Source organism: Pinus tabuliformis, chromosome J, assembly GCF_031772625.1.
Source record: "Pinus tabuliformis cultivar Carrire ecotype Pingquan chromosome J, CPIR1, whole genome shotgun sequence".
In the NCBI taxonomy this organism is placed as follows: Eukaryota; Viridiplantae; Streptophyta; class Pinopsida; order Pinales; family Pinaceae; genus Pinus; species Pinus tabuliformis.
Window position 1 is genome coordinate 1069468002 of NC_142295.1, and position 25396 is coordinate 1069493397.

General features: G+C 38.9%; 1 protein-coding gene across 2 annotated transcripts in view; it reads left to right on the top strand.

Annotated features, from left to right (window-relative positions):
* Window positions 1-518: 518 nt before the first annotated feature.
* The window catches only part of LOC149230650 (protein DETOXIFICATION 40-like), a 186060-nt gene continuing 161182 nt past the window's right edge, over window positions 519-25396 (top strand). The window contains exons 1-2 of one of the 2 annotated variants that reach the window (XM_089379032.1): window positions 519-1009; window positions 4626-5170. In XM_089379032.1, the coding sequence (XP_089235158.1) occupies window positions 683-1009; window positions 4626-5170 (872 nt within the window). In that variant the 5' untranslated portion in view covers window positions 519-682. The remainder of the gene's footprint in view (window positions 1010-4625; window positions 5171-25396) is intronic. The other variant, XM_089379031.1, reaches the window with a different exon arrangement.

Genomic DNA, 25396 nt, shown 5'->3' on the forward strand with positions numbered 1-25396 from the left:
TGAGTAATGGATCTTCATATAACCTTTTCAATTTAAATTGCAGTACATCAAGTTTGGATTTTCATCTAGAGTCCTCTATTAAAATTGCATCAAATGACCAGGTTTCCAGAATTACCGTATCCATGATATCTGGTCAGAGTAACAGCAGAGCAACTTTTTGTGAATGGTTTACTGATGGGATGCCATTGCACAGAAGTTAAATGGTGGTATTTTTTTTTCCTTTTGGTGATTGGTCTATTGATGGGAAGCCATTGCAGAGGTTAAATGGTGGTTTTTTTTTTTTTCCTTTTGGTGAAAGATTGCTGGCCTGACTTTTGGTGGCATCAGTTGTAAAATTACTGTACAACAACCTTGGTGGTCCACATTGTGACAGGAATAGATAGAGATTAAAAAAAAAAACGGTGCTTCTCGGAGTTGTGTGTCGTTTTATAGGAATCTAATGATAAGCCAGAATTTCATCAAATCAAATATTTGCCACTCACCAGAATTTCATCAAATTAAATATTTGCCACTTACCAGAGTTTCATCAAATTAAATATTTGCCACTCACCAAGAATTGGGTACCCTTCATTACGTGTCTCAGTTCACAGTCTTCACCCTCGTTATAGATTATTTATCCCTTGCGTGGGGAACTGGAGGAGTATTTATTGGGAAGCAAATTACCTGATCCCAATCCTTTTCAATGGAGCCTAGTGAAGTGGAGGAGCATCTTCTAGACCATTCTGCTGCTGCTAGTCATGGCAGAAGTGACCATATTGATGATATAAATCGTCTGGAACTGATCCTATCCAATGCAGATAACCAACCATGGATCAAAATGATGAAAGATGCTGTGCTATTGGAATCCAAGCTGCTGTGGAGCCTTGCCCTCCCAGCAGTGGTGGTGTACATGGTGAACTATATCATGAGCATGTCTACACAGATCTTCTGTGGGCATCTAGGAAATCTGGAGCTGGCTGCTGCTTCTCTTGGGAACACAGGGATTCAAGTCTTTGCTTATGGACTCATGGTATGTATATATACTCATTATCCTATTCATTCAATCCTTTTCCCTCTATAGATATATTGTTCTCTTTACAGTGTAATTGTTGTTAGAATCTAAACAGCACATTGGGTGCACAAGGTTATAAAATGAAGCTTTTGCCAGTCTTTTCCATATAAAGATATCATTTTTCTATGACTCTGATTTCTTTGGCCTATTTTAAAAAAAAATGATACCATAAAATCCAGATCAAGCTGGAATGTGGCCTTCATCTTTATTGTTTATTTATACTGACTCTGTTTTTTCTCCTGTTCTACTTTAAATCTGTATACCATTGTTATCCAAATCATCCTTGCATGCAGCCTTAATTGTTTACTGTAAATCCTGTTCTGGAATGTAATCTTAACTGTGTATCATAAATCCAATTCCTCCTTGCATCCCTGTTTGATCCTTTATTTATACACAAACCAGTAATTTTTTTTGGGATTCTTGATACCATGGAATCCAGATCATGCTTCTCTGTAGGCTTAACTCTGTCTCTGGAATCTAATTTCCTGCTTCAAGTTACAGGAGGTGTTGGATAATTTAGGTTAAACCGTTAAAGTGGCTTAATATTGCACATCAAACCAGTTATTTTATATTAAACATGAAATAAATCTTTATAAAAAATAAAATTATCTTAAACTTTCAATTTATAATCTATATTACCTTCCCCAAACATGATAGATTAAACCTGTGTCAGTATATTCATTAATATTGAAATGATGTATTTCCAAGAATTAAATATATCACGCCTTTTCAGGAATCTCCCTGATATGAAGGTCAAATTTAGTTACATGTCCTTGACTAGCCAACCATGGAAAAATTTCATTTCACAGAGAGAGAATATCCTTTTATTTGTTATATTATTTAAATAAATGTTTACTTTGATTTGTTAATTGGATTTAGTTTAGGTTTAATTTGGATGGAATAAAATATTGTTATCATGTTTACTCAAATTATAATGAATATACATATATTTTATTATTATACCCCTCACTTATGTTATTAAAGTTAGGATAAATATATCTTGTAATGGTTTCTAACCTTATTATACTTATTATTTTGAGACTTTATTTTGAAACTCCACTCACACATATTTAATTTAAATTATAATTTGTTTTTATTATTTAAATAATTTGAAAATTGATAATACATCCATCGTAGTAGAATATCAAATCAAGGACTTGCAGAAATTAAACTATTACACTTAATCAATCAATTTATACCTGCAAATTAACTCTAAACTGTCATATCATGTATATGTCTCGTTAATATTCAAAATTTGTATTGGTTTTTAAGAAATTTAGTGTTAAATCATTATAAATCACCCTAGAAATATTTTCAATTTTTTTTATTATCTATCATATATCTGTATAGATTATAGATTTCAATATTGTTTTGGTTTTTTGGTTTTTTGTAAGTTTAGTAAGATTATATCATTATTATGTTCAGTTTATCAATTTGATCTAGGTGGGAAATTAAATTAACTTCACATCAATTACAGTCTATCCGAAACCCATAAACATCAATTACGGTCTATCCAAAACCCCATAAACATAGATTTCAATAGTGTTAATATCTATCATATACCAATATAGATTTGAGTACTGACAAGACCAGAATAGAAATATATCCTCCTACACTAGTATATATTTGAATACTATCAAGACCAGAATAAAAATATTTCTGGCAATTTTAAGCTGCAAGTGTAGAAAGGTATTGGGCAGAGCTTTTTTGAATTTTCATAGTTAGTTTTTGTTTTTGCAGGATTTTGCTTTCTCTCCAGATTTCTTTTTGGTTTGTTCTATGTTTCGATGTCTATCTTTATGTTCTATTTTGGTTTTGATGTCATTTTAGTATGTTGGCTGCCTGCTCCCTAAGGGTTGCTTTATTTTGTATTTTGGATTTGATTTTAGTCTCATCATCAACTTCTGCCTCTGGAGTTTTGGTGTTTGGAATCTATTTGCAAAGAGTTCCACTGTGTTCAAATCTCTGGAGGTGTCACCCACACACACGTAGTGTAGGAAGATACAAGCAATAAAAAAGCAAGTCTCATCACCAACACCACCTCTGGAGTTTTGGAGTTTGGAATTTGGAATCGATTTGCAAAGAGTGGTGTTTGGTGTTTGGAATCGATTTGCAAAGAGTCTCACCCGTGTTCAAATCTCTAGAGGAGTTTTGGTGTTAGGTGTTTGGAATCCATTTGCAAAGAGTGGTGTTTGGAATCAATTTGCAAAGAGTCCCACCAGTGTTCAAATCTCTGGAGGCTTCACCCATAAGCGAGTTTTGGTGTTTGGTATTTGGAATCGATTTGCAAAGAGTGGTGTTTGGTGTTTGGAATCGATTTGCAAAGAGTCTCACCCATGTTCAAATCTCTGGAGGCTTCACCCATACCCCGTAGTGTAGGAAGATACAAGCAATAAAAAAGCAAGTATTTGGAATCGATTTGCAAAGAGTGGTGTTTGGTGTTTGGAATCGATTTGCAAAGAGTCTCACCCGTGTTCAAATCTCTGGAGGCTTCACCCATACCCCGTAGTGTAGGAAGATACAAGCAATAAAAAAGCAAGTCCCATCACCAACTCCAGCATCTAGAGTTTACACACACAGGTAGTGTAAGAAGATACAAGCAATAAAAAAGCAAATCCCATCACCAACTCATGTTCTAAACTCTTTCTAAACAGTGCTAATGACTTGAATAGGATCAAACAAATATAAAACTCTTCTTTATATTTAATGAAGGATTATTCTGTTTTTTGCTTCTAAAAAAATAAAAAATTATTGATAAAGAAAATCATTTATTTTAAATAAGTTGCAATCCCATACCTAAATTGAATTTAGTAATTCCTGTTTGAAAGGAGGATAGTTAAAACCAGAAAAACAGTGAGAAAAAGGATTTTTGGACCAGAAAAGCGTTTAATTTTCATGTACGGATATTATTCTTTTAATATCTAAAGTCAACACTGAATTGCATCCTAATTCTTTCTCAAAGAGTATTCATATTCAAATTTCGTTCTCAAAGAGTATTCATATTCAAATTTAGTAGATAGTTTTTAATTGAATGGTTATTTTTATGCCATTCATGAATATAGATTTTGGGAATATTTAAAAATTTAAAAATGGTTAATTATTTGCTATAAAATTTCAAAATATTTTCATAATTTACAATGAGTAAGTTCATCATGTAGTGCACGATGTGACGGTCGGGACGGTTGGTTTGCACATTCCTGACCTGTTTCGAATCCTGCACAGCTGCTGCCATAGCATATTTGTATCGATGATGGCGTTCATGTGTGTAATTTGCAATATATGTGTAAAAAAGAAAAAAGACCCATAATACTTCTAAAGGGAACTAGCCCCTCCCATTTGAAAAAAAAAAGGTTCATCATAGCATTCAATTCAAATGAACTGAATCTGTTATTGAATTTCAGAATTTGTATTTTTAATAGTGAGGTACAATTGACCTCTTTGCTATCCGTAACATTTCCAGATATTCTTAGAATCTTTGCTATCCATAATATTTCGACATATTTTTAGAGTCTACAACTGGAATAAGTTCATAAGTTCAATGTATCCTGATAATTTTTAATTTGTCTCTGAACAGTTGGGAATGGGAAGTGCAGTGGAGACCCTGTGTGGACAGGCCTACGGAGCGAAAAATTATGGTATGCTGGGCATTTACCTGCAACGATCCACCATCCTCCTCATGATCACTGGAATACCTCTCACACTCATTTACGTCTTCTCGAAGCCCCTACTTCTCCTCTTGGGCGAGTCGGAAAGAATAGCCACGGCGGCCGCTGTATTTGTGTACGGCCTCATCCCGCAAATCTTCGCATATGCAGCCAATTTTCCGATCCAGAAGTTCCTGCAGGCCCAGAGCATTGTGGCGCCTAGCGCCTACATTTCATTTTTCACGATATTCGTCCACCTGTTTCTGAGCTGGGTGGTTGTTTACAAGCTGGGTTGGGGGCTCTTCGGCGCCGCCTTCGTGCTGAGCTTGTCCTGGTGGATAGTCGTCTTTGCACAGTACATGTATATCATTAAGACCCCAAGATGCAAGTACACGTGGACCGGCTTCTCGCTCCAGGCCTTCACCGGTTTGACGTCATTCTTGAAACTTTCCATAGCTTCCGCCGTCATGTTGTGGTAAGACACCCTCCACGTCACTCTTGCTTTCTTTTTATTTCTTGTAGTGTCAACTTGTGTGCATCACACGTGGTTTGACAGATCAATATAAAAATTTGAATATGTGTCACATAAAGATGCTTGGCAAGATGATTGAAGTGGGGTCCATGGACCAAAGATAGGCTTGACATGATGAGTAAAGGTGGTGGAAAATTTTGATTTTTTGTTGGAAATGTTTGGCATGCTGATTCAAAGTGGGTCTATGGAATAAAGATAGGTGACATGATGCTTGAAGTGGGGTCCATGGAACAAAAGTATGCTAAACATAGTACAATTGTAGAATAATTTGCCTTCAATCATTTAGGGTGTTGGTTGTGTGAGAACACATGTAGAATCATTTGCCTCTTACCTATCATTTAGGGTAGGGTTAAGTCCATGACAATAATACATCGATTCAGACTCTCCCCTTATTCCACAATAATGTGACTAGTACATTTTCTATTATTCCACCATAATAATGTGATTATTACATTTCATAAAATCAAAGGAAATGTGAATTATTTTCAATTTTCTTACACAACACTATGTGAAAATTTTCAATATATGAAATGTGAATTATTCTCAATTTTCCTGATTAAGTTTAAAAGTCAAGATAATTTCATATTAAGAATATTTTTTAAATATTATTAAGAGTCATTTTTAATTGTAAATAAATTTTTGGTATTGTTATGGTTTAAGATATATTGATATTTATGATTACGATTAAGATTACTCATGTAACATTTTAGATATTTATTAGAGTAGATTTATTTTAACTTTGGATCGAATGTTTTCCCATAACTAATAACATAATCACTCATTTAACTTTCCTTTCTTGGTGAGTAGGATTCTCTTTGATACTTCATTTGGGGCTAGGCCAACCATCAAAGAATGAATCAAAGGTACTAGCTTTCTTTCAAAGATCAACATTGACACTTTAGAATTATAGTTGAAACTTATCCATAATAGGTTACTCAAAAATAATACTCCTCTCTTTTGTACATACTGAATCAAATTGAGCTCATGCTAAAATCTTGCATCTCTATTTAGTTATTTCAATTCCAAAGGCACTACAATGTTACCATTAACTAAATGGAAAATAAGGTGGGAGTAGCTTGAACCCTATGGTAAGCTTGTGATGGTCCACAAAGTATGACACTCCTCCTTCTAGGGAACCCCATGAATGAATGATTTCGCAAAGTGTTTTGGGTGGCATGGTGTGCCTCGTTTACATGCCCTTAACATGGAGGAAACAAAACTCAAAACAATGCAATACAAGTTAAATCAATGTTATAAACCAAGTGCCTTAAAAATGATAAGAAGTCTATAATTATAGACCACTTATCCTAAGACTAGGTCTCCTTAGTATATATAGGAGACAAAGGGTACAATATAATGAAAGGGTACAATGAAATGTTTTGGCCTACATATCAATTTAATGACATAAATGTAATAACTCAATATCTATTGTTAACATGGGGATTGTCTAGGGATTAACATGTCCCTTCCCTTCAAAGACGTGTTATCCTCAACACTTGACTAATTATAGATGTTTATGCATGAAAAAATAATATTCCCATGTGGCCTCTTCCATTGGTAGGTTCTTCCATTTGATGAGGTACTCAATAATTGCTCAATCTCTCAGGTTTTTAGTCCGTGTTTCTAGGATTGTTTTCGTTTCTAGTATGATGTTCCCTTCCTAATTAATCTCTAGTAAAATAGTTTGGACTAGGATCTTGTCACCGATTACCTTCTTTAAGCAAGAAATATGGAAGACTAGGTGTACTTGTCAAGATGGTGGCAACCTCAATTTGTAAGCCATACTTCTAGTCCTCTCCAACACCTCATAATGACCATAACACTTGGGTGTTGATTTATTGTCACTCTTATGTTGCTTAAGGGATATATATTTATATGGTTGTAATCTCACAAATACCAAATCCCCCACTTCAAATTCCTTTTCACAATGATGTTGATGTACTTGTTGTTTCATCATATTTTATGATATAACCAAGTTGTCCTTTAATAGTTTGAGAACCTCATGTTGGTTCCCTATGTGGTCCTCCATTACTTCAACCTTTACATTCATTTTCAAAGATGATGTGTTGGATGGAGGATGATATCTATAAAGTTCCATAAATGGGGACATTTTTTATGAAGTATGGAAGGATGTTTTGTACCACCATTATTCCAAGGGAAACCACTTAACCAATTGTGTAAATTTATTAGATGAAAATAAACGAATATATTCTTCTAAAGAATCATTCACAAACTTAGTTTTCCCATCAAGTTGAGGATGGAAATATGAGTTGTGATCCAATTGAGTACCCAAACAAGAAAATAATTTAGTCCAAAACTTTCTAGTGAAAAATGGATCTCTGTCACTTAATAATCTTCGAGATTTTGTGCTTCTTTTGGACCATTTCCATGAATAATTTTTACAATGTACTTGCTTTAAATGGCTGAGAAAGAGAGAAAAAATGGGCTTACATTTCCTTTGATATACCACTACCATAATGACATTATTTTCTTCATATTTGGGTACACCTATAATAAAATCCATTGCAACTTCTTCCCAATGTTGGCTTAGCATGGCTAATGGTTGTAGGAGCCATGATTTCTTGATTGTCTCTCCCTTATTCAATTGTAATGTGACATATTTAGCCATAAAATTTTGCACACATGATTTAAGAACTCCCTTCCCTCCCACCCATGCGAAAAAAAAATTGATCCTATGGTATTTTCAAGGGACCTTGAGTGTCCTCCTATAGGAGAAATGCGTAATTCCGAAAGGATCTTCTTTTTGAGTTGAGAATTATTACATATCTATAACTAATCTTGATACCACAACAAATCATTCTTTCACATAAAATTTTTTGTTGCATCAAGGTCTCCTATAGTTGTTGAATATTATTGCATAACTTCTAATTTTGCTTCCATTATTTCCTTACTTATTTTACCTAGTTAAATTGTGGAATGGAAATAATGCATAATAAACCATTTATGTCTTCCTCTTTCCTTGAGAGTGCATCTACCACAATATTTTGTTTTCCCTTTTGTAGACAATTTCAAAGACATAACCTAGCATCTATGTAACCCATTTTTATTTCTCATCTTAGGATAGTCTTTGTTCCTTGAATGATCCAGATTTAAACAAGAATGCAACAAATTATAGATATAACCATAAATACAAAGATGTAGTAGAAATAACAGTTCATTTCATTAATATCAAATACTGAAATATGCTTACAAATAGAATGGAAATAAGACTAGATCGGGCGATGGTAGCTTATCTCTGACAAGAGATGTGGTGGCTACATGCCTCTGAATTGCATTAGAATGGCGCTCAAGGGCATTTTTATTATTGAACAATAAGAGCAAACCCTAAACAAACAGAACCCTAACCCGATGAGATGTAACACCAACAGTTTATGGGCCCCGTTGGGGTTAGTTGGACAACCAACTTCCTGGGGTCGCAACTTGGTCATATTATCTTCGTTGGATGCGCATAATACCTTGTTGGAAAGATCTCTCTGAGGACTACGATGTAGAAGACAATTCTTAACACAAATTTTATGGTAGAAGATTTAAAAAAAATGTAGTTTAGGGCCTCAAAACAGCTCCAGAAGTTTAGGACCCGAAAAACTGCTAAAAATAGTAAATTGTGCTACAATTAAGGAAACTGAAAAACTGAAAGAAACAATGGAAGCAATGGTCCCCATTGTGTTGAGTTCCTCCATGAGATGGGGAAATTGCTGTTGAACTTGGTCCCTGGTGAACCACTTGCCCTGGTGAAGGAGTTTGCCTGCTTTGACAACTCGATACAGTTGGATCGTCTGCTGGCGAGTGTGCTTGATTTGTGTGTCCATGATCTGATTAGTTGTGGCTTGTTCCATGCAATCTGGATTTAACTTTGTAGGTGTGAGTTGTTTTGCAATGTTTGATGTATCTAGCAATGGTGGGAATTATGATCAAAGGCGGTCCACATTGAACACTAGGTGCAGGCCAAGGAATGGGGGAATGTTGAGCTCAATGCATTGTCTCCCACAACCTTGGGAATGGTGTAAGGACCATATCGGAGTGGTCTATGTTTCTGATAGGCTTCGGTAAGGCGTTCCTTTTGAAAATGCAACCAGACTTTGTCACCCACCTAAAACTTGTGTGGCACTCGATGTTGATCATGTCGCTGCTTGTACTTGGCATTTGATTTCTCCAAAATGTCGTGGACCTGCTGGCGGATATGTTGGATGTGCTCAATGAAGCTATTTGCCTTATTAGATTCAAACTAGACATGAGCCGAATCTGCCTGAGTAGCTGCAAATGGCATGGCCACATCAATGGGACATAGTGGCTGGAATCCCAAGCCCACCTGAAAAGGGTTGTGGCCAGTCGAGCTGTGGAGAGCCCGATTATAGCTATGTTGAACATAGGGGAGGCTCTCATCCCATGTGCATGGATGCTTTGAGTTGTACATGCGCAGAATGTGTATGATCATCCTATTGACGACCTCTGTCTAGCCATCAGTTTGGGGATGGAAAGTTGTGGACTTAGTGAGATTGGTGTCCAACATCGACTAGAGATTGGACCAAAATGTACTGAGGAACATGCTATCACGATATGAGATGATAGACTGTGGGATCCCAAAGTGTACCCACACTTGTTCAAAGAAGAGTTTAGCAATGGCTTTCGCTGTGATATTCTTCTTGCAGGAAGCCATAAGGCCATCTTTGAGAATCTGTCGACATAGTCGTTTCCATGCTTAGTAGAGAAGGAAGGCCCGACATGAAATCCATGGAGATGGATTCCCAAGGTCGACTAGGGGTAGGTAGCAGAGTATAGAGGCCTTGCTTCTTGATGGTCGGTCTGGAAATGGTGCAGAGAGTGTAGGATTTGATGTACTTCTTGACATCCTATTGAAGATTTGGCTAAAAGAAATACTTCTGCAGTACTGCCAACATTTTCTCAACCCTGAAATTCCCAGTGGCTCGACTGTAGTGTTCTTCCCAAATCATCTTGGCATGCTCGCTTGAAGGAACACAAAGGTGTCCCAGGTGGCATAATAGGGCATCCTAGAGGTGAAAATCTGGAACTTGCTGACCCTCCAAGAGCGTCTAGTATGTGTGGCCGAATTTTGGGTCGCTTTTGTAGAGAAGTGGCCAATCAGAAGTCTCGTGCCCACAAGAGTTGAGCACGATGGTTATCGCTATGATCGGTGGTCGACTGAGGCAATCTGCAACATTATTAGTGTTGCTCTTCTTATACTTGATATTCAAATGGAACTGTTGCAGGTATGTGGGCCACTTCTGATGGCGATCATTCTGCAACTTCCCTTGCGTCTGTATGAACTGCAGGGGCCAATGGTCTGTGTGGATGACTGTTTCCTTCCCCAAAATGTAATGCTTCCATTATCGGTAGGCTTGCACAAATGAATACATCTCTTTGTCATAAGTGGGATACTTCTAGTCTATGTCTGAAATTTTCTCACTATGATATGCCACTAGATGCCCCTATTGAGTAAGGACTACCCCAATAGCATAGTCAGAGGCATCTATCTCGATCTCAAATGGCTATTACAAGTCTAGTAATGTGAGCACTGGTGCATAGCAGAGGCGATGTTTCAACTATGTGAATGCTTGTTGTTGAGATTCAGACCAAAAGAATTTTTCTTTCGCTCCTCCCTTGGTGACTTGGCTCAAGGGCCAAGTGATATGAGAGAATCCCAACACGAACCTGCGGTAGAAATTAGCAAGACCCAGAAAGTTGCAGAGCTCTGTCATAGTGGTTGGAGCTGGCCAATCCTGAATGACTTAGATCTTGGCTGGATCCACATGCACCCCCATTCATCAATAATGTATCCCAGATACTGGACCTGGGTCATGCCAAAAGTGCATTTCTCCAAATTAGCGCATAGCTTGTGTTGCCACAATGTTTAGAGAACTTGCTAGATGTGGTGGTGGTGCTCTTCCCAACTCTAGCTGAAGATTAGGATGTCATCCAAGTATGCCACTAAAAATGAGTTGGTGAATGGCCACGAGATGTCATCCATCAACCTCATGAAGGTTACAAGAGCATTCATCAACCTGAAAGGCATAACCAACCATTCGAAAAGGCCCTCCTTGGCTTTGAAGGTAGTCTTCCACACATCGGAGGGTTCGATTGGTACCTGGTGATATCCTGATTTCAAGTCGATCTTGCTGAAATATTCCCCCCCCTTTAGTTGGTCTAGAAGGTCATAAATCCATGGGATTGGGTACCTATTCTGAACATTGATCTTGTTCAGCACCCGATAGTCAATACAGAGTCTCCAAGTCCCATCCTTCTTCTGTACCAACACGATCAGGATCCCACAGGTCGATGAACTCGGACGGATGTGACCTTTCTACAACAGCTCCTCAATCTGCCTCTTGATTTCGTCGTTCTCCATAATGGATCATCGATAGATTGGTCCATTGGGTAGTGACGCACCTGGGGTTAGATCGATGGAGTGTTTGACTTGATAGTGCAGAGGCACCCCTGCGGTGTAGGTGAAGATGTCCTCGTACTCCTCCATGACCTTGTCCATCTTTTGTTGTTGTGCAAAGGGCCCCTGTCTGGAGGTCGTGGCCACCATATTCTTCTTTCCATGAGGGCATATCATCAGGAAAACAAATTTCCCGGTTTTGGAAATGAGCATACTGCATTATTTTGTAGTAACCAAAGAGATGGTGGTAGGTGGTGCTACCTCTGGTATCCTGTACAACTTATTTCCCGAAGTAACAATAAAAACACAAGGACTTGACTCATACACAACATGTTGCCTCCATAAGTTTGGTTGGCATAATAATACATCACAAACATCAAGGGGAGAAACATCACATAATACCTCATCCGTGAAGGGCTTGATGTTGTATGGAAGGTGGCACTGCTGGCTCACATGAAGATCTCGTCCTTGGTGAAGCCACCCAATGATGTATGGTTGTGGATGTGCTATGGTCGGTAATCCCAACAACTTCACGACCCCTGCCAAAATGAGGTTCTTTTGGCTCTTGCTGTAGACAATGAACTGTAGCGGGGAACCCTTTACCCACATCTGGGAGTGGAAGAGGCACTCCTCCTACTCTGGAACTTCATGTTCCTCCTTCTGGATCTTTGTGGTGGCAACGAGCATGTTGGGATCTGCATCGATAATCTGCTTCCATTTGTCATTCCCCTTATTGGGTTCTAACTCAGATTCAGAACATGCATCTGATTCCAAAGCCTTTAGCTTGGCCACCAGCGACTGCTTGGCCTGACACTCACTTGTGTTGTGAGTAGAGCTCTTATGGAACTCACACCACTCTCCTGTGTCCTTCTTTGGCTTTGCGCCATTGTTATTTTCTTGTGGCTTTGGCGGGTTTTCCTGGGTCACCCCACCTTGGCTTTATCCTTTGTTCTGTGGTTTGGGGGCACCTTTCCCTTGCTTCAGATTTGTAGATCCAAAGTCTCACTTATTATGTTTAAAATTTTCTCGATCTTGACAGAATATCGGTATGTTGTGCTGAGTGAGGAGATGTCCAGGAATTCCATTTCATCCTGGATGTACCTGTGCAGGTAGCTGTGGTGCTTGAGAACCAAATGCTTCTCAGAATCCTTGATACCCAACTTCGTGGGAAGGGTATGAAAAACACTGGTAAACTCCGACACATCGTGGTCCCTTCCTTATCGCAGCATTGTCCACTTTATGTATTTATCTTCATAGCTCCCGACAAGGTAGTACCGCTCCTTGATGGCATCCCGGAAGGAGTTCCAAGTGGGTGCGGCTGAAAATAGTGAGTTTGTACTTTCATCATTCTGATCACAGTAGGTTTCCCACCAGTCCTTGACATGGGGGGTTGCTTTGAGAAGTGCAAAAGTGATATTTTTTCGGTTGGAAAACTCGAGAAAGGAAAAATATCCTTCTAGAAGATTTAACCATTTATCTACAACGTATGCATCTATCTAACCCTCAAATATGGGAATGTCAAAGTTAACTTGTACCTTAAAGGGTGTGGCACTTCCAATGTAGTCGTCAGAATTAGATGCATCGCCCTTAGGTAGCCGCTGAAGAATCTGGGCAAAGTTGTCCATCATCACATTCCTTTGTCACTCGAGGGCTTCTTCGAGCAAGATTTTGATAGGATCTCCTACCCACTCATCTTTCTTTTCATCCTCCATGGGAGGCCATCAAGATTTGCAAGGCTAGTCTTGCAAAGGTTCGACCAGTTCAAGCTCTAACTCCTTATATCCCGACCTCGTTGGGGACATGCAAAGAAAAACATAGAAAGAGCAGACTACTCTGATATCATTGATCTGGATTTAAATAGGAACACAAAAGATTACAGATATAACCATAAATACAAAGGTGCAGTAGAAATAACACTTCATTTCATTAATATCAAATACTGAAATATGCTTACAAACATAATGGAAATAAGACTAGCTCGGGTGATGGTAGCTTATCTCTGAGAAGAGATGTGGCGGCTACATTCCTATAAACTATGTTACAATGAGGCTCAAGGGCCTTTTAATTATTGAACAATAAGAGAAAACCCTAAACAACCAAAACCCTAACCCAAGGAGATGTAACACCAAGAGTTTATGGGCCTCGTTGGGGTTAGTTGGACAACCAACTTCCTAGGGTCACGACTTGGTCATATTATCTCCGTTGGACGCGCATGATACCCCATTCGAAATATCTCTCTGAGGACTATGATAGAAAAGATGATTTTAAATAGAAAATTGCTTGTACGAGATTGCCAAAAAACGTCATTTAGGGCCTCAAAATGGCTTCGGAAGTTTAGGACCCGAAAAACTGCTAAAAATAGTAAACTGTGCTACAATTAAGGAAACTGAAATACTGAAAGAAATAATGGTGGGGGTCCAAGTAGAATTGGCAGGTGGCCACCAATATCCACCTGGATCACTGTAGCACTTCAAACTAACATGATCTATTTTTACTTTGAAGTGTCTTCTTATTAGGTATGGATTTCATTTCTTAACTAATGTAATATGTGTTGGGTCCCAATTTTGGCACAGTTTGCATCATCAATAGACCCTTTTTGCCTCTTTTCTCCTCCACATCAACACATTTTGGGGTAAAACCTTATCCAAATATTATAACATTATTACTTTAATGACCATAGGAATTAGAATGAGCTTTAATCTATAGTGTTGCCATACTTTATCTTTAATATAACTACTATGTTCAGATCTGGTAGCGAATAAGTCATTGGCATAAGGATGCACCCTCCAATAAAAATAAGCCACATGGGTTTTTTCCCATGGCCCATGATATAGCGTGGTTCGTTTTGGTTCGATTCTAGGTTAAACCTTGAAGCCACTACGCTCCAAATTAAGGACTAGATCAGTTCCACACCAAGATGATATCTCCAACACATCCTATCGGATTCCAACATAATAGTGTGGGGGGAAGATTTAGTTTCAATTATGTAATAGAAAATAATCTATTTCTTTCATATTCCAAACAACTTTGTATTGTATCATTTGTATTTTTTTGTAAGTAAACACTATATTATTGAAGTAGTTATTGACTCACCCAGGTGAGATATCCCAACTAGCGATGGTCGTGTAAGTGACGACTTTGGTCCCCCGAGGTTCCAGGTTCAAATCTTCCCTGGGTAATGTACTAACAACCTCCACAAAAAAGGAATTAGTTCTTGACTCTACAAGAATAAGGGATTGCTTGCTTATGACATTATGCATATCCCTCTTATTGAAACAACTATGTATATGAGGGATCATATAATATAAAGAGATGAAAAAGTATACAGTCAAATTTTGATGTGTGGAATATAGTCTATCAGTGAGAGTCCATGTGGACCCTATACCAAGTTTATGTAGACTTGATTTATGGATTTTAATATAACCCTATGAACCAATTTATTAATATCAAAGCAATGATATTCTAAGGATCTTGTGGGTGCAACAAAGTAATATTGTTGTAGCTTTCTTTGTATCACAAGGAATCCTTTGCGACATTAAATCAAGTTCGCATTGCAACACTTTTGTCTTACATAGCTTAGTTAAATAGATAAATTTACAACTTTGTTTTTGCTTTATAAATTCGATTTCAATTTATGTTATTTAATTTCTTGAATTCTTGATATATGAATGTTGGTTACCTATAGAAGTTAAACACTAAATTATGAAGAAAAAACATGTATGTTATGTATTGTAAAACTTACGTCTTTCAACCAAACAAAGAACTATGATCTATGCCTAGGAAATTGCTTTCATAAACATAAACCCATTGATCAAATAACCCTTTGTATTATATTGATTCTTGCTTTGGTTGGATTATATTGGAAGTGTCTTTTCGAGAGAATTAAATTGTAGGATTATTTTCATAGCATAAGAATCACCAATGAACTAATCCCACACATATTTTGTTTGCACCTCACAAGCTTATGTTCCAACTTGATAATTAAAATGTAATATGATTTATACATATAATTACATTGGCATTTTTGGTGCCATTGTCAAGGAGACACTAAAGGGATTATAACATTGGTAGTTTGGTCATTTTATTTTTATCTTTATTTTTGCGTATGATTCATGGAAAGGAGAACATAAATAATGCCAAAGGATAACCTGGTGACAGTAGGGTCTTAGTAGCAAGAGATGTTCAAATACATGCTCATTGCCAAAATTGATTAAGTTTTCTTTTGAGTGTTGTGCGTTTTGTTTTTGCAGTTAATTGCATTCATCTCCTTGGTCTTAAGGGTAGAATTAGTAAATAAGGTCCACTTATTTCAGATGATGTATGAACCCTCATGTATTAATCCATTTGTAGGAAGGAACTCTAGACTAGCAAGAAAATTTAAGGATGATCAAGAATTTGTTGAATAAAGGAGGGAACATTACCAGAAAAATCTTTTCAAATCCTTGTCCAAAGTTTAGAATTGTAACCAGGGACGAGTTTTCATCCCAAGAAGTAATAAAAGAGTAAATAATTCATGAGAAGATTCCATAATAGGAGAATCTAGATTTTTTTTTTCCATTTTTCCTTGTAAGCATCAAGAGGAGAACAAAGAATCATTGGCGATATCCGATGAAGAGTAGACAATAGAGATAGTGATCAAAGAATTTCTTACATGTTTGTCATGAGATCCCATTGCATTCTTGAGTACCAAATTCATTGAAGTCTCATAATAACTTTGTTGCATAATAAAGGACTACATACAAATTATTTCCAATGAGGAAAATATTCAAGGAGATAATGGCTACACTAAATCTTAGTTCCATTCAATTGGCACCCAATAATACCACTCCACTCTTTAGCATTCCTCTCCACCATTCTCACTAGAGAAAGTAGTTTCTCATATCTTGGTAGCCATTGAGGCACATTCATCAATTTTTTATATGTGTACACTTGAGATCTTCTTACATAAATGGATGCATTGAAAGTATTCATACAATTAAGAAAATATATTGTGTTTTCCAAGTAGTGGAGGATAGGGTAGAGTATAAAAAACTAAATAAAATAGTAAAGATAAAAATATGTCAAGTTGTGAAAACCTAGATACTAATGCAACTACATGTGATTTTTTCTTGAAAACCAGTTATCTGGTTGGAAAAATTCACAGTAAAATTCTGCATAATGAATTTAGTTCAATATTTCATTTATAATTATTTAAAGAATTTTTTTCAATGCTTGAGTTGGATGATATGGGATTCTCTAAGTCCCTACATTTAACATATATTATCCCATCGACATCAACACCTTATCTGGGATCAATATTAGAGATATTTTATAGTACCTTGGGGCTTGCATACATTAATGGCATGCCTCATCATTGTTAATAGTGGGAATTCATCAACTTATTTTGGTTGACAGACTCTGTAGGTGTGTTGGGATGGGGTCCCTTGGGTTAGTTTAGGGTTAAGATAACCAAAATTTTGGTACAATTTTGTAAATAATGTAAAGTCTCTGCAATTTGTGGATGCAAAGCGTGTAGGTGAATAAGAGTCAAAGGGGCTTAGACCCTTGTTTTGGATAAGTTTTGAGTCAGTTTTTATATTCACCCATAGTCTGTGGACCATGGCATTGTATGAAAAAGGATATAAATAGTGAGTCTTGGTGAAGGGACAAGAAAAATGAGATGGAACTAAGATAAGGAATTGGGTTTATTAAAGAGTCTAGCACAGGAGCTAGGGTAGGAAGGCTCTGCTTCTTGCGCTTAGATAGGAAAAGAAAGGATTCGTTGCTGAGTGTGCAGAGGCCTAGGTAGAGTTTGCAGCTAAGTGCGCAGACCCCTACAGCTGTGTGCATAGGGAAATTTGAGTTTGTAATCTTGAATTGAAGATCAATAAAGACAGTTTTCCGAAGAATTCCTGAGTACTTCTGTTTATCTCTGTTAATGTTATATGCTGCTGATGAATGATTTTTTTTATGAGATATTGATTGAATGTTACGCGATTCTCTTGAATAAGTCTTAATAATGTACACAATGTATGTTTAAATACTTTCGTGAAGACTCTAGTGATTTCTCTTATGTTTACTAATGACTTAAGTAAATCTGCGCGAACACTAATTTAGGACTGCTCTCTGATGTGCGTAAGTAGACAAATTGACTGTTAAAAGTTCGCAAGGACTAATCGTAGACCTTCGTGAAGGTCTGAAGGCTGTTTTAATAGAGTTGAAGTGATGAACCCTAAGAGTTTATCGACCTGCGCAAAGGCATATTTGAGGTACTAGAAGACATCACACTAGTCTCTGGATGCAGAAACTTGGTTCTTGCATCCCCCCATACTGCTTTAGTTGAGACTGCAGCCTGCGCTACGCGGGTTGTTGCTGAAAGGGCCAATGATGTAGCGTTTTGTTGGTTGACGTAGCTAACTCTAAACTTGGGTCAAGACCGCCTAAGCCAACAAATGGTTCCATTGTGTTGTGGGGAAAAATGCCTATGCAGGACGATCCTATCCACCTAAGGTGTGACAGTGCCTTAGCAACAAACAGAGACAGCTATTCTGGTTTCTTCCTTTATGAAATGGGAAAGAAGAGAGATCAATGGACTTACCGGTGTCTTCCGTTTGTCCCTCGATCTAGATCCTCTTCTCCTTTGGATGTTCACAGCTACTTGCCTCCTCGCAAAACCACAAGAGAACAGCTACTTGCCTTCCTGCAAGATCACAAGAGAACAGCTACTTGCGACAAGAGAACAGCTACTTGAGACAAGAGAAGAACACAACACAAAGGCAGATATTCATATTCATAAATGATTCAGGATTAGAAATAAATCAAATACACTAATGCAATCATACATCAAAGATACATCGGTATATAGGAGAAAACCAAGATAGCTTTATTTATAAATAACAAGGTTCAGGAAGAGATACAACCCAGAGGGCTCCAATCCAGCATCTCCTTCCCAGCAGAATGGAATTCCTATCTTCACCTCCCTTCAAAGCATTAAGCACCCAATGATTCCAGTCTCAAACCAACAACAATTCTTTGCAATAACAAAATTCCAGCCTCTGGATCTCATGGAGGAGAGATCCATATATAGATGTTTGGAGAGAGGATGAGTCAGCTTGAGATCTAACTAGTGTCCTCTCCCTCTGTTAGTTCTTGATTCCACTTGGAGGTTCTTGCTTCCATTTGGAGATTTGGAACCTCTTACTCATCACCAGTCGAATTCCCTGAGGCAAGTGTCATTTTGGAAGCTTCCTGGGCTCTGACACCTTAAGGAATGAGTCTGCCACATGTCCAAACTCGCTTAGCGCAGGTAGCTAGTGTTGGAGTTGACATTCAACGCAGGTAGACAGTGGAGCCACTGACATTCAGCGCAGATGGTCAGTGGAGCAGTTGACATGATCCTGAATTGACTTGTTTTTGAGCAGTTTCAGGTGGAGAACTTCTGTGAATTGTTGTGGTTTGTTAGCCTTGTTCCTCTAGGGGTAGGAACAACATGTTTAGGGGCTTTGGATCCCTTAGATTATGGACATTTCATGCTCAATGCTGTAAGGCACAAAAATGTCTATAACAGTTGCCCCCTAAAGTATGAGGCCGTTTATCGGGTGAAATGCTTTATCCAGGAGGGTCCGAAGTTCATCCAATTGCTGGGAGGAGACCTGTAATAAGATACAATACAATACATTATTTTTCATACTGCTTTCATGATCCAGCTGAGGCGGGCATTCCCATGCTTAGCTTTATAAATTCATTTTCTGTACATAGAACAGACAATCGTCTGATGGTAGACTGATAATTTTGAGGAAATTATCATCCTTTGAGTAGGATGATCGTCTGCTGCAATGATGTACATGTTAAATGTCTTTATCTTTCCTGAATATATATCGCAACCCGGATGGATGAAACTAGATCCGGGGTCTTCAAACTCGTTCGATCTTCACTCTAAGTACAAGTCGATCCATGTGAGAATTGTTCTGAAGTCGAACATGGAAAGACATCGCTTGATTACCGGTCAATGAGGTAAACCGTTAACAAGCGCGAGAGGAATCACCGATAATGATAATGACCCTCAAGGTACTGCAGTACAATTCACGTGGTGTGAATAAAGGACTTGGCGTTGAACACCACGCAAAATCTTCTGGTCGAAGGTCATTGATGTATACCTGTCGCCGGAAGTGAGAAACTTGCCATTGAGGCATGCAAGCTTCAAAGTACTGAAGGGGTTGTTCCTAGATCAACTTCTTGGATAATGAGCTGATGTCGACAAGAAGCGATCCGTCAAAGGAGGGCCTTAATGAATCCCACATCAGTGACACGGAACGGAGCTAATGATTTTGATGGAGGTGAAAACGATCTGTGACATATGATTCAGGGTGGTGGCCATGAATGGATGAAGGATAATGTATGGCAGTGGATGGGACCCGGTTGACTCTTTCTGAACGACTTCTCTTGAACATATGGCGACACTGATGCGATGGATCGGTAGCATTACCCCAATTATGGATGGTATGGCGAGACCATGGTGATGTGACCGGTGAATGAAACAACCCAACCCGATTGTGGTACGGATGAAAAGTGTCATGTTCAAGAGCGACCTGCTACCATCAAAGTTTTCTTTAGTTTCTCCCAATTTTTCCCCAGTGGATTCGCCAATTTGTTGTGGGGAAAAATGCCTATGCAGGACGATCCTATCCACCTAAGGTGTGACAGTGCCTTAGCAACAAACAGAGACAGCTATTCTGGTTTCTTCCTTTATGAAATGGGAAAGAAGAGAGATCAATGGACTTACCGGTGTCTTCCGTTTGTCCCTCGATCTAGATCCTCTTCTCCTTTGGATGTTCACAGCTACTTGCCTCCTCACAAAACCACAAGAGAACAGCTACTTGCCTTCCTGCAAGATCACAAGAGAACAGCTACTTGCGACAAGAGAACAGCTACTTGAGACAAGAGAAGAACACAACACAAAGGCAGATATTCATATTCATAAATGATTCAGGATTAGAAATAAATCAAATACACTAATGCAATCATACATCAAAGATACATCAGTATATAGGAGAAAACCAAGATAGCTTTATTGATAAATAACAAGGTTCAGGAAGAGATACAACCCAAAGGGCTCCAATCCAGCATCTCCTTCCCAGCAGAATGGAATTCCAATCTTCACCTCCCTTCAAAGCATTAAGCACCCAATGATTCCAGTCTCAAACCAACAACAATTCTTTGCAATAACAAAATTCCAGCCTCTGGATCTCATGGAGGAGAGATCCATATATAGATGTTTGGAGAGAGGATGAGTCAGCTTGAGATCTGACTAGTGTCCTCTCCCTCTGTCAGTTCTTGATTCCACTTGGAGGTTCTTGCTTCCATTTGGAGATTTGGAACCTCTTACTCATCACCAGTCGAATTCCCTGAGGCAAGTGTCATTTTGGAAGCTTCCTGGGCTCTGACACCTTGAGGAATGAGTTTGCCACATGTCCAAACTCGCTCAGCGCAGGTAGCTAGTGTTGGAGTTGACATTCAACGCAGGTAGACAGTGGAGCCACTGAAATTCAGCGCAGATGGTCAGTGGAGCAGTTGACATGATCCTGAATTGACTTGTTTTTGAGCAGTTTCAGGTGGAGAACTTCTGTGAATTGCTGTGGTTTGTTAGCCTTGTTCCTCTAGGGGTAGGAACAACATGTTTAGGGGCTTTGGATCCCTTAGATTATGGACATTTCATGCTCAATGCTGTAAGGCACAAAAATGTCTATAACACATTGCCGAGACCTGCTTGAAAGAGATGTGTGATGTTGCATCATTGGAATCTAGCCAAGAAAGAAATTGAAAAGTGGATGGATCGGAAGGTTCACGAGTTGACAGCGCAATAAAGCAAGAATCTACACCTGGTGAAGGAAGAGTGGTTGAACATGTATTTGTATATAGAGATACACGAGATCTTCTTCTACAATTTCCCCATTCAACTATATGAGTGGTTAACTAAATTGACAGACAATCAAAGAAGATGGAATCTCGATAGTCCTATAGTATGGACTCCATAATTAGTGCGACGATTAGAAGATTTTGAAAACAAGATCACGCGGGCTGTTGATCATTGGATCGATTGGGTTTTGGGAGGATTTGTTATAGAATTTGCAGTTGATACCTTAGTCAGCTATAGCGAAGCGAAGTGATGATTTTTCAAAGGACCATGAGGTAAGTATTTAAGATCATTGAATACTTGGATTAAAATGTTGTTATGTGAAAAATGGGTGATGTCATTACCTTGATGTTTGGAGCTACGCGAAGTGGACGATTCCTTAGAAATCGTGAAGGGTAAGGACTAGAATATAGTCCATTGACTGGACCTCCTTTAAGTGACGATGAAGGGGTGAGACAGACTATGCTGTGAAGTGTTGTTCAACTAATCACTCAGGGGATTCCTTGAGCAAATCATCCTTCCATTTTCCTCCACCTCCACCTCCACCGCATACACCTTTGCCCACACCTCCACCTCCACCACCACCATTCAACATGGCAAACAAGATGAAGATGCCGATTTCCAAGGGCATAGGAAGTGAAGATGCAGACCAATTCTGGTTTGTTGCGAACGTTCTATGGACAACACAACAAATTATTGACAACAATATAAAGAAGGCACAGTTGGTTACTGCTTTGCAGGATCGCATGCTAACTTGGTACATTAAGTATTGTTCCAATGACACTCTTGCAATGCTAGCAGAGACTAAGGCGACTTTAAACAAAGAGTTTAGTAAGCCTAAGTCTGACTCACAGTTAGTAATTGGATTTAAGGAAATCATGATGAGGGTCGATGAGATGCCCTGGGAATTTGATTAGAGGTTGAAGTGTCAGATCAGAGAAGCTAACATGCAGATCACATATAGCCAACATCATGAATGGTTTATAGCATCACTCTTGCCCCACTTGAGAATTGCTCTGTCACAACAAAAGATAGAAACACAGGCAGAAGCCTTGGAAATTGTGATGAGGTTGCATGCATCACCTATTCAGGATACAAACCTGGGAGTACAACAAATCCACTCACAATTAGCTAGCTTACACCTAGAGTTATAGAGTTTGAAGAAAGAAAAGGAGACTAAACTAGAAGTGTGTGCAAAAGTCTGGTGTTTGAAGTGCAAGGGACATGGGCACGATAAATACAACTGTCCAGTGTACGTGAATTATATTACAGGAGGGGGGCCAATTCCCCTGAAGTTAGAAGCCCCAGCAGGGCCGAGAATTTGGGCTATGCTATGGTGTGTTATTTGTCAAGTTACTGGACAACATGCGACAGATAATTGCCATTTACTTCAAAAGCTCATCCAGACACCCCAACAGTTGTTCTGTAACTTTTGCAAATTTGTGGGCTACGATGAGTGCCACTATCGAAGTTATGAGCTGACGATGGAAAGGAAACCTACACACCAGATGCAAGCAGAAACTTGACCTCCAGATCAGGGCACCGGAGGAGTGCGCGAGGTTATCAGAGTTGAGGATGAGTCCAAGGAGGAGGAGGACCTAGTAGAGGCCGCGGTCAGATTATCTACTACAACTGCAGACAGCCATGGCACTACGCGCGAGAGTGCCAAAATCCTACACATCGGTCTTGCCAATACTGCAGACAGTTTGACCATGCTATAGAAGAATGCTCGATGCTAATACCTAAAATGCAAGAGAAGAAAACACAGCCTCTGTAGCTTACGCAAAATCTACAGATGATGAGGGCTAAGCCCCACAAAGAATATCAACGTGTTAACATTGTGCTAAGAAGTGGAATGAATACTGGCGTTGATAAGGGTAAACAACCTGAAGAAGAAGGATGGGTCCGCAAAGCACCAGAGAAAGAAGTTGGCTTTGATCTGGATCACGCTAAGGAAATGTTTATGGAAGCCAAGAAGAGCTTCGCTGAGGCCTCCACCTCAAGGATCCAGGACAAGATACAAGAAATCAGTGCACTTGCAGAGGTTGATCCCTCTGTACTCACTACGTTTTTGGAGACCTACATAAAATTGTTGCGTGATAGAAAAGCCATTGAAGGCCTGCAAGAATTAATAAATAAAGGTGCTGGGAAAGAGAAAGTCCCTGATGGACACTGGGTGGTCAGAAAAATTGGCAAATATAAGGCACGAACTGGGTGCGAGATGAGTCTCACCACACAGATAGGTGATTATGAGATGGATCAGGTCATTTTGGATATGGGGTTCGATGTGAACGTATAACTGAAACAAACATGGGAAAGGATGGGGAGACTTGCATTGCGGTGGTCTTTGATTCAGCTTAGGATGGCAAACCAGCATAAGTGGTCTCTGATTATATGGAGTTCCCATTTTTGGATGAATTTGGCACTGTGCGCTATGCTTGCACGATGGTGGTGTAAGCATAAGGATAGTTTTGTTGGATGACGAGATTACTGAAGAATGATGAGGTTATAGTTTGGGTGTGCTAACACCAGAATGACTGAGAAATATAATGGAAGGGACGATTCGCATGATCACCTAACGAAATGGACTAAAGCATGGGGAACAAAACCGCAGCTAGAGGGGGTACACATATTTTTCCATACTTTGGATACAATTCCCATGAACTGGTATTTGGAAATGGAGCCCCGCCATGGCACCGCAGAATGGGGTCTATTGAAGGAAGGGTTATTATTGACCTTCAGCTTTGAAGACGGCTTTGCAAGCATCAATGATGCACTGCAAGAGATTAAGGCAGTTATCTTTAGAACAACGAAGGAACCTATGGAATGGATCCAACCAAACTAGAGCACCCAGTTGTGCCATGCATTGGAATGTTATAATGTAACTACCAAAGAGGAAGATGAAGATCTGAGAAACATTAATATTCCAGAGGCAGAAGGGCACCGCGAAGTCGAAGGCCCACAAATAGAAAACCTCGACATCTATGGACGTGAGATTATTGGGACAACACTACAGTGGATAAAGTTGCTGAGTTACTCTGCGAATACCAGGATCTCTTCCCCACTAAGTTTTCAAATTTGAAGGGCATAGTTGGTGATTTGGGCGTTATGAAGATCACTCTGAAGCCAGATGTGAAGCCTATTAAACAGAGGTTGTATCGCCTTAATCCTAAATATAAGGAAAAGGTTTTGTAAGAGTTGGATAAGATTTTGGAGGCAGGCTTCATAGAACCTTTTAAAGAATCTGATTAGGTGAGCCCGATGGTGGTTCAAGAGAAGAAAGAAAAAGGTGAAATAAGGATTTACGTAGATATGCAGAAGCTTAATGATGCATGTGTTCACGACCCATTCCCAACTTCGTTTATAAACAAAGTGTTAGACAATGTTGGAGGGCAGGAGGCTTATTCCTTTACTGACGGGTTTTAAAGGTATCATCATATCAAAATCATGCCAGAGGATAGGAGCAAAACAACCTTCGCGATAGAGTGGGGTTGTTTTCAATACACTGTGATGCCATTTGGACTCAAGAATGCACCTGCGATATTTTCTCGCGTAGTCATAACAACGTTCAAGGAGTTCATTCATAAGTTTCTGGAAGTATACTTTGATGACTGGATGGTGTTTGGATTAGTGAAGTTCCATGTAGAAAGTCTGTGCCTGATGTTAGATACATGTTGCAGATACGAGATTGCACTGAATTTGAAAAAATGCATATTCTTTGTTCCTTTTGGGATCTTGCTGGGGCATGTTGTGTGCAAGCAAGGATTGATGGTGGACCCTACAAAGTTTGCGATAATTGTGAATTTGGAGGCCCCTAGGAACGTCAAGCAGCTACGCACGATGCTAGGATATATGG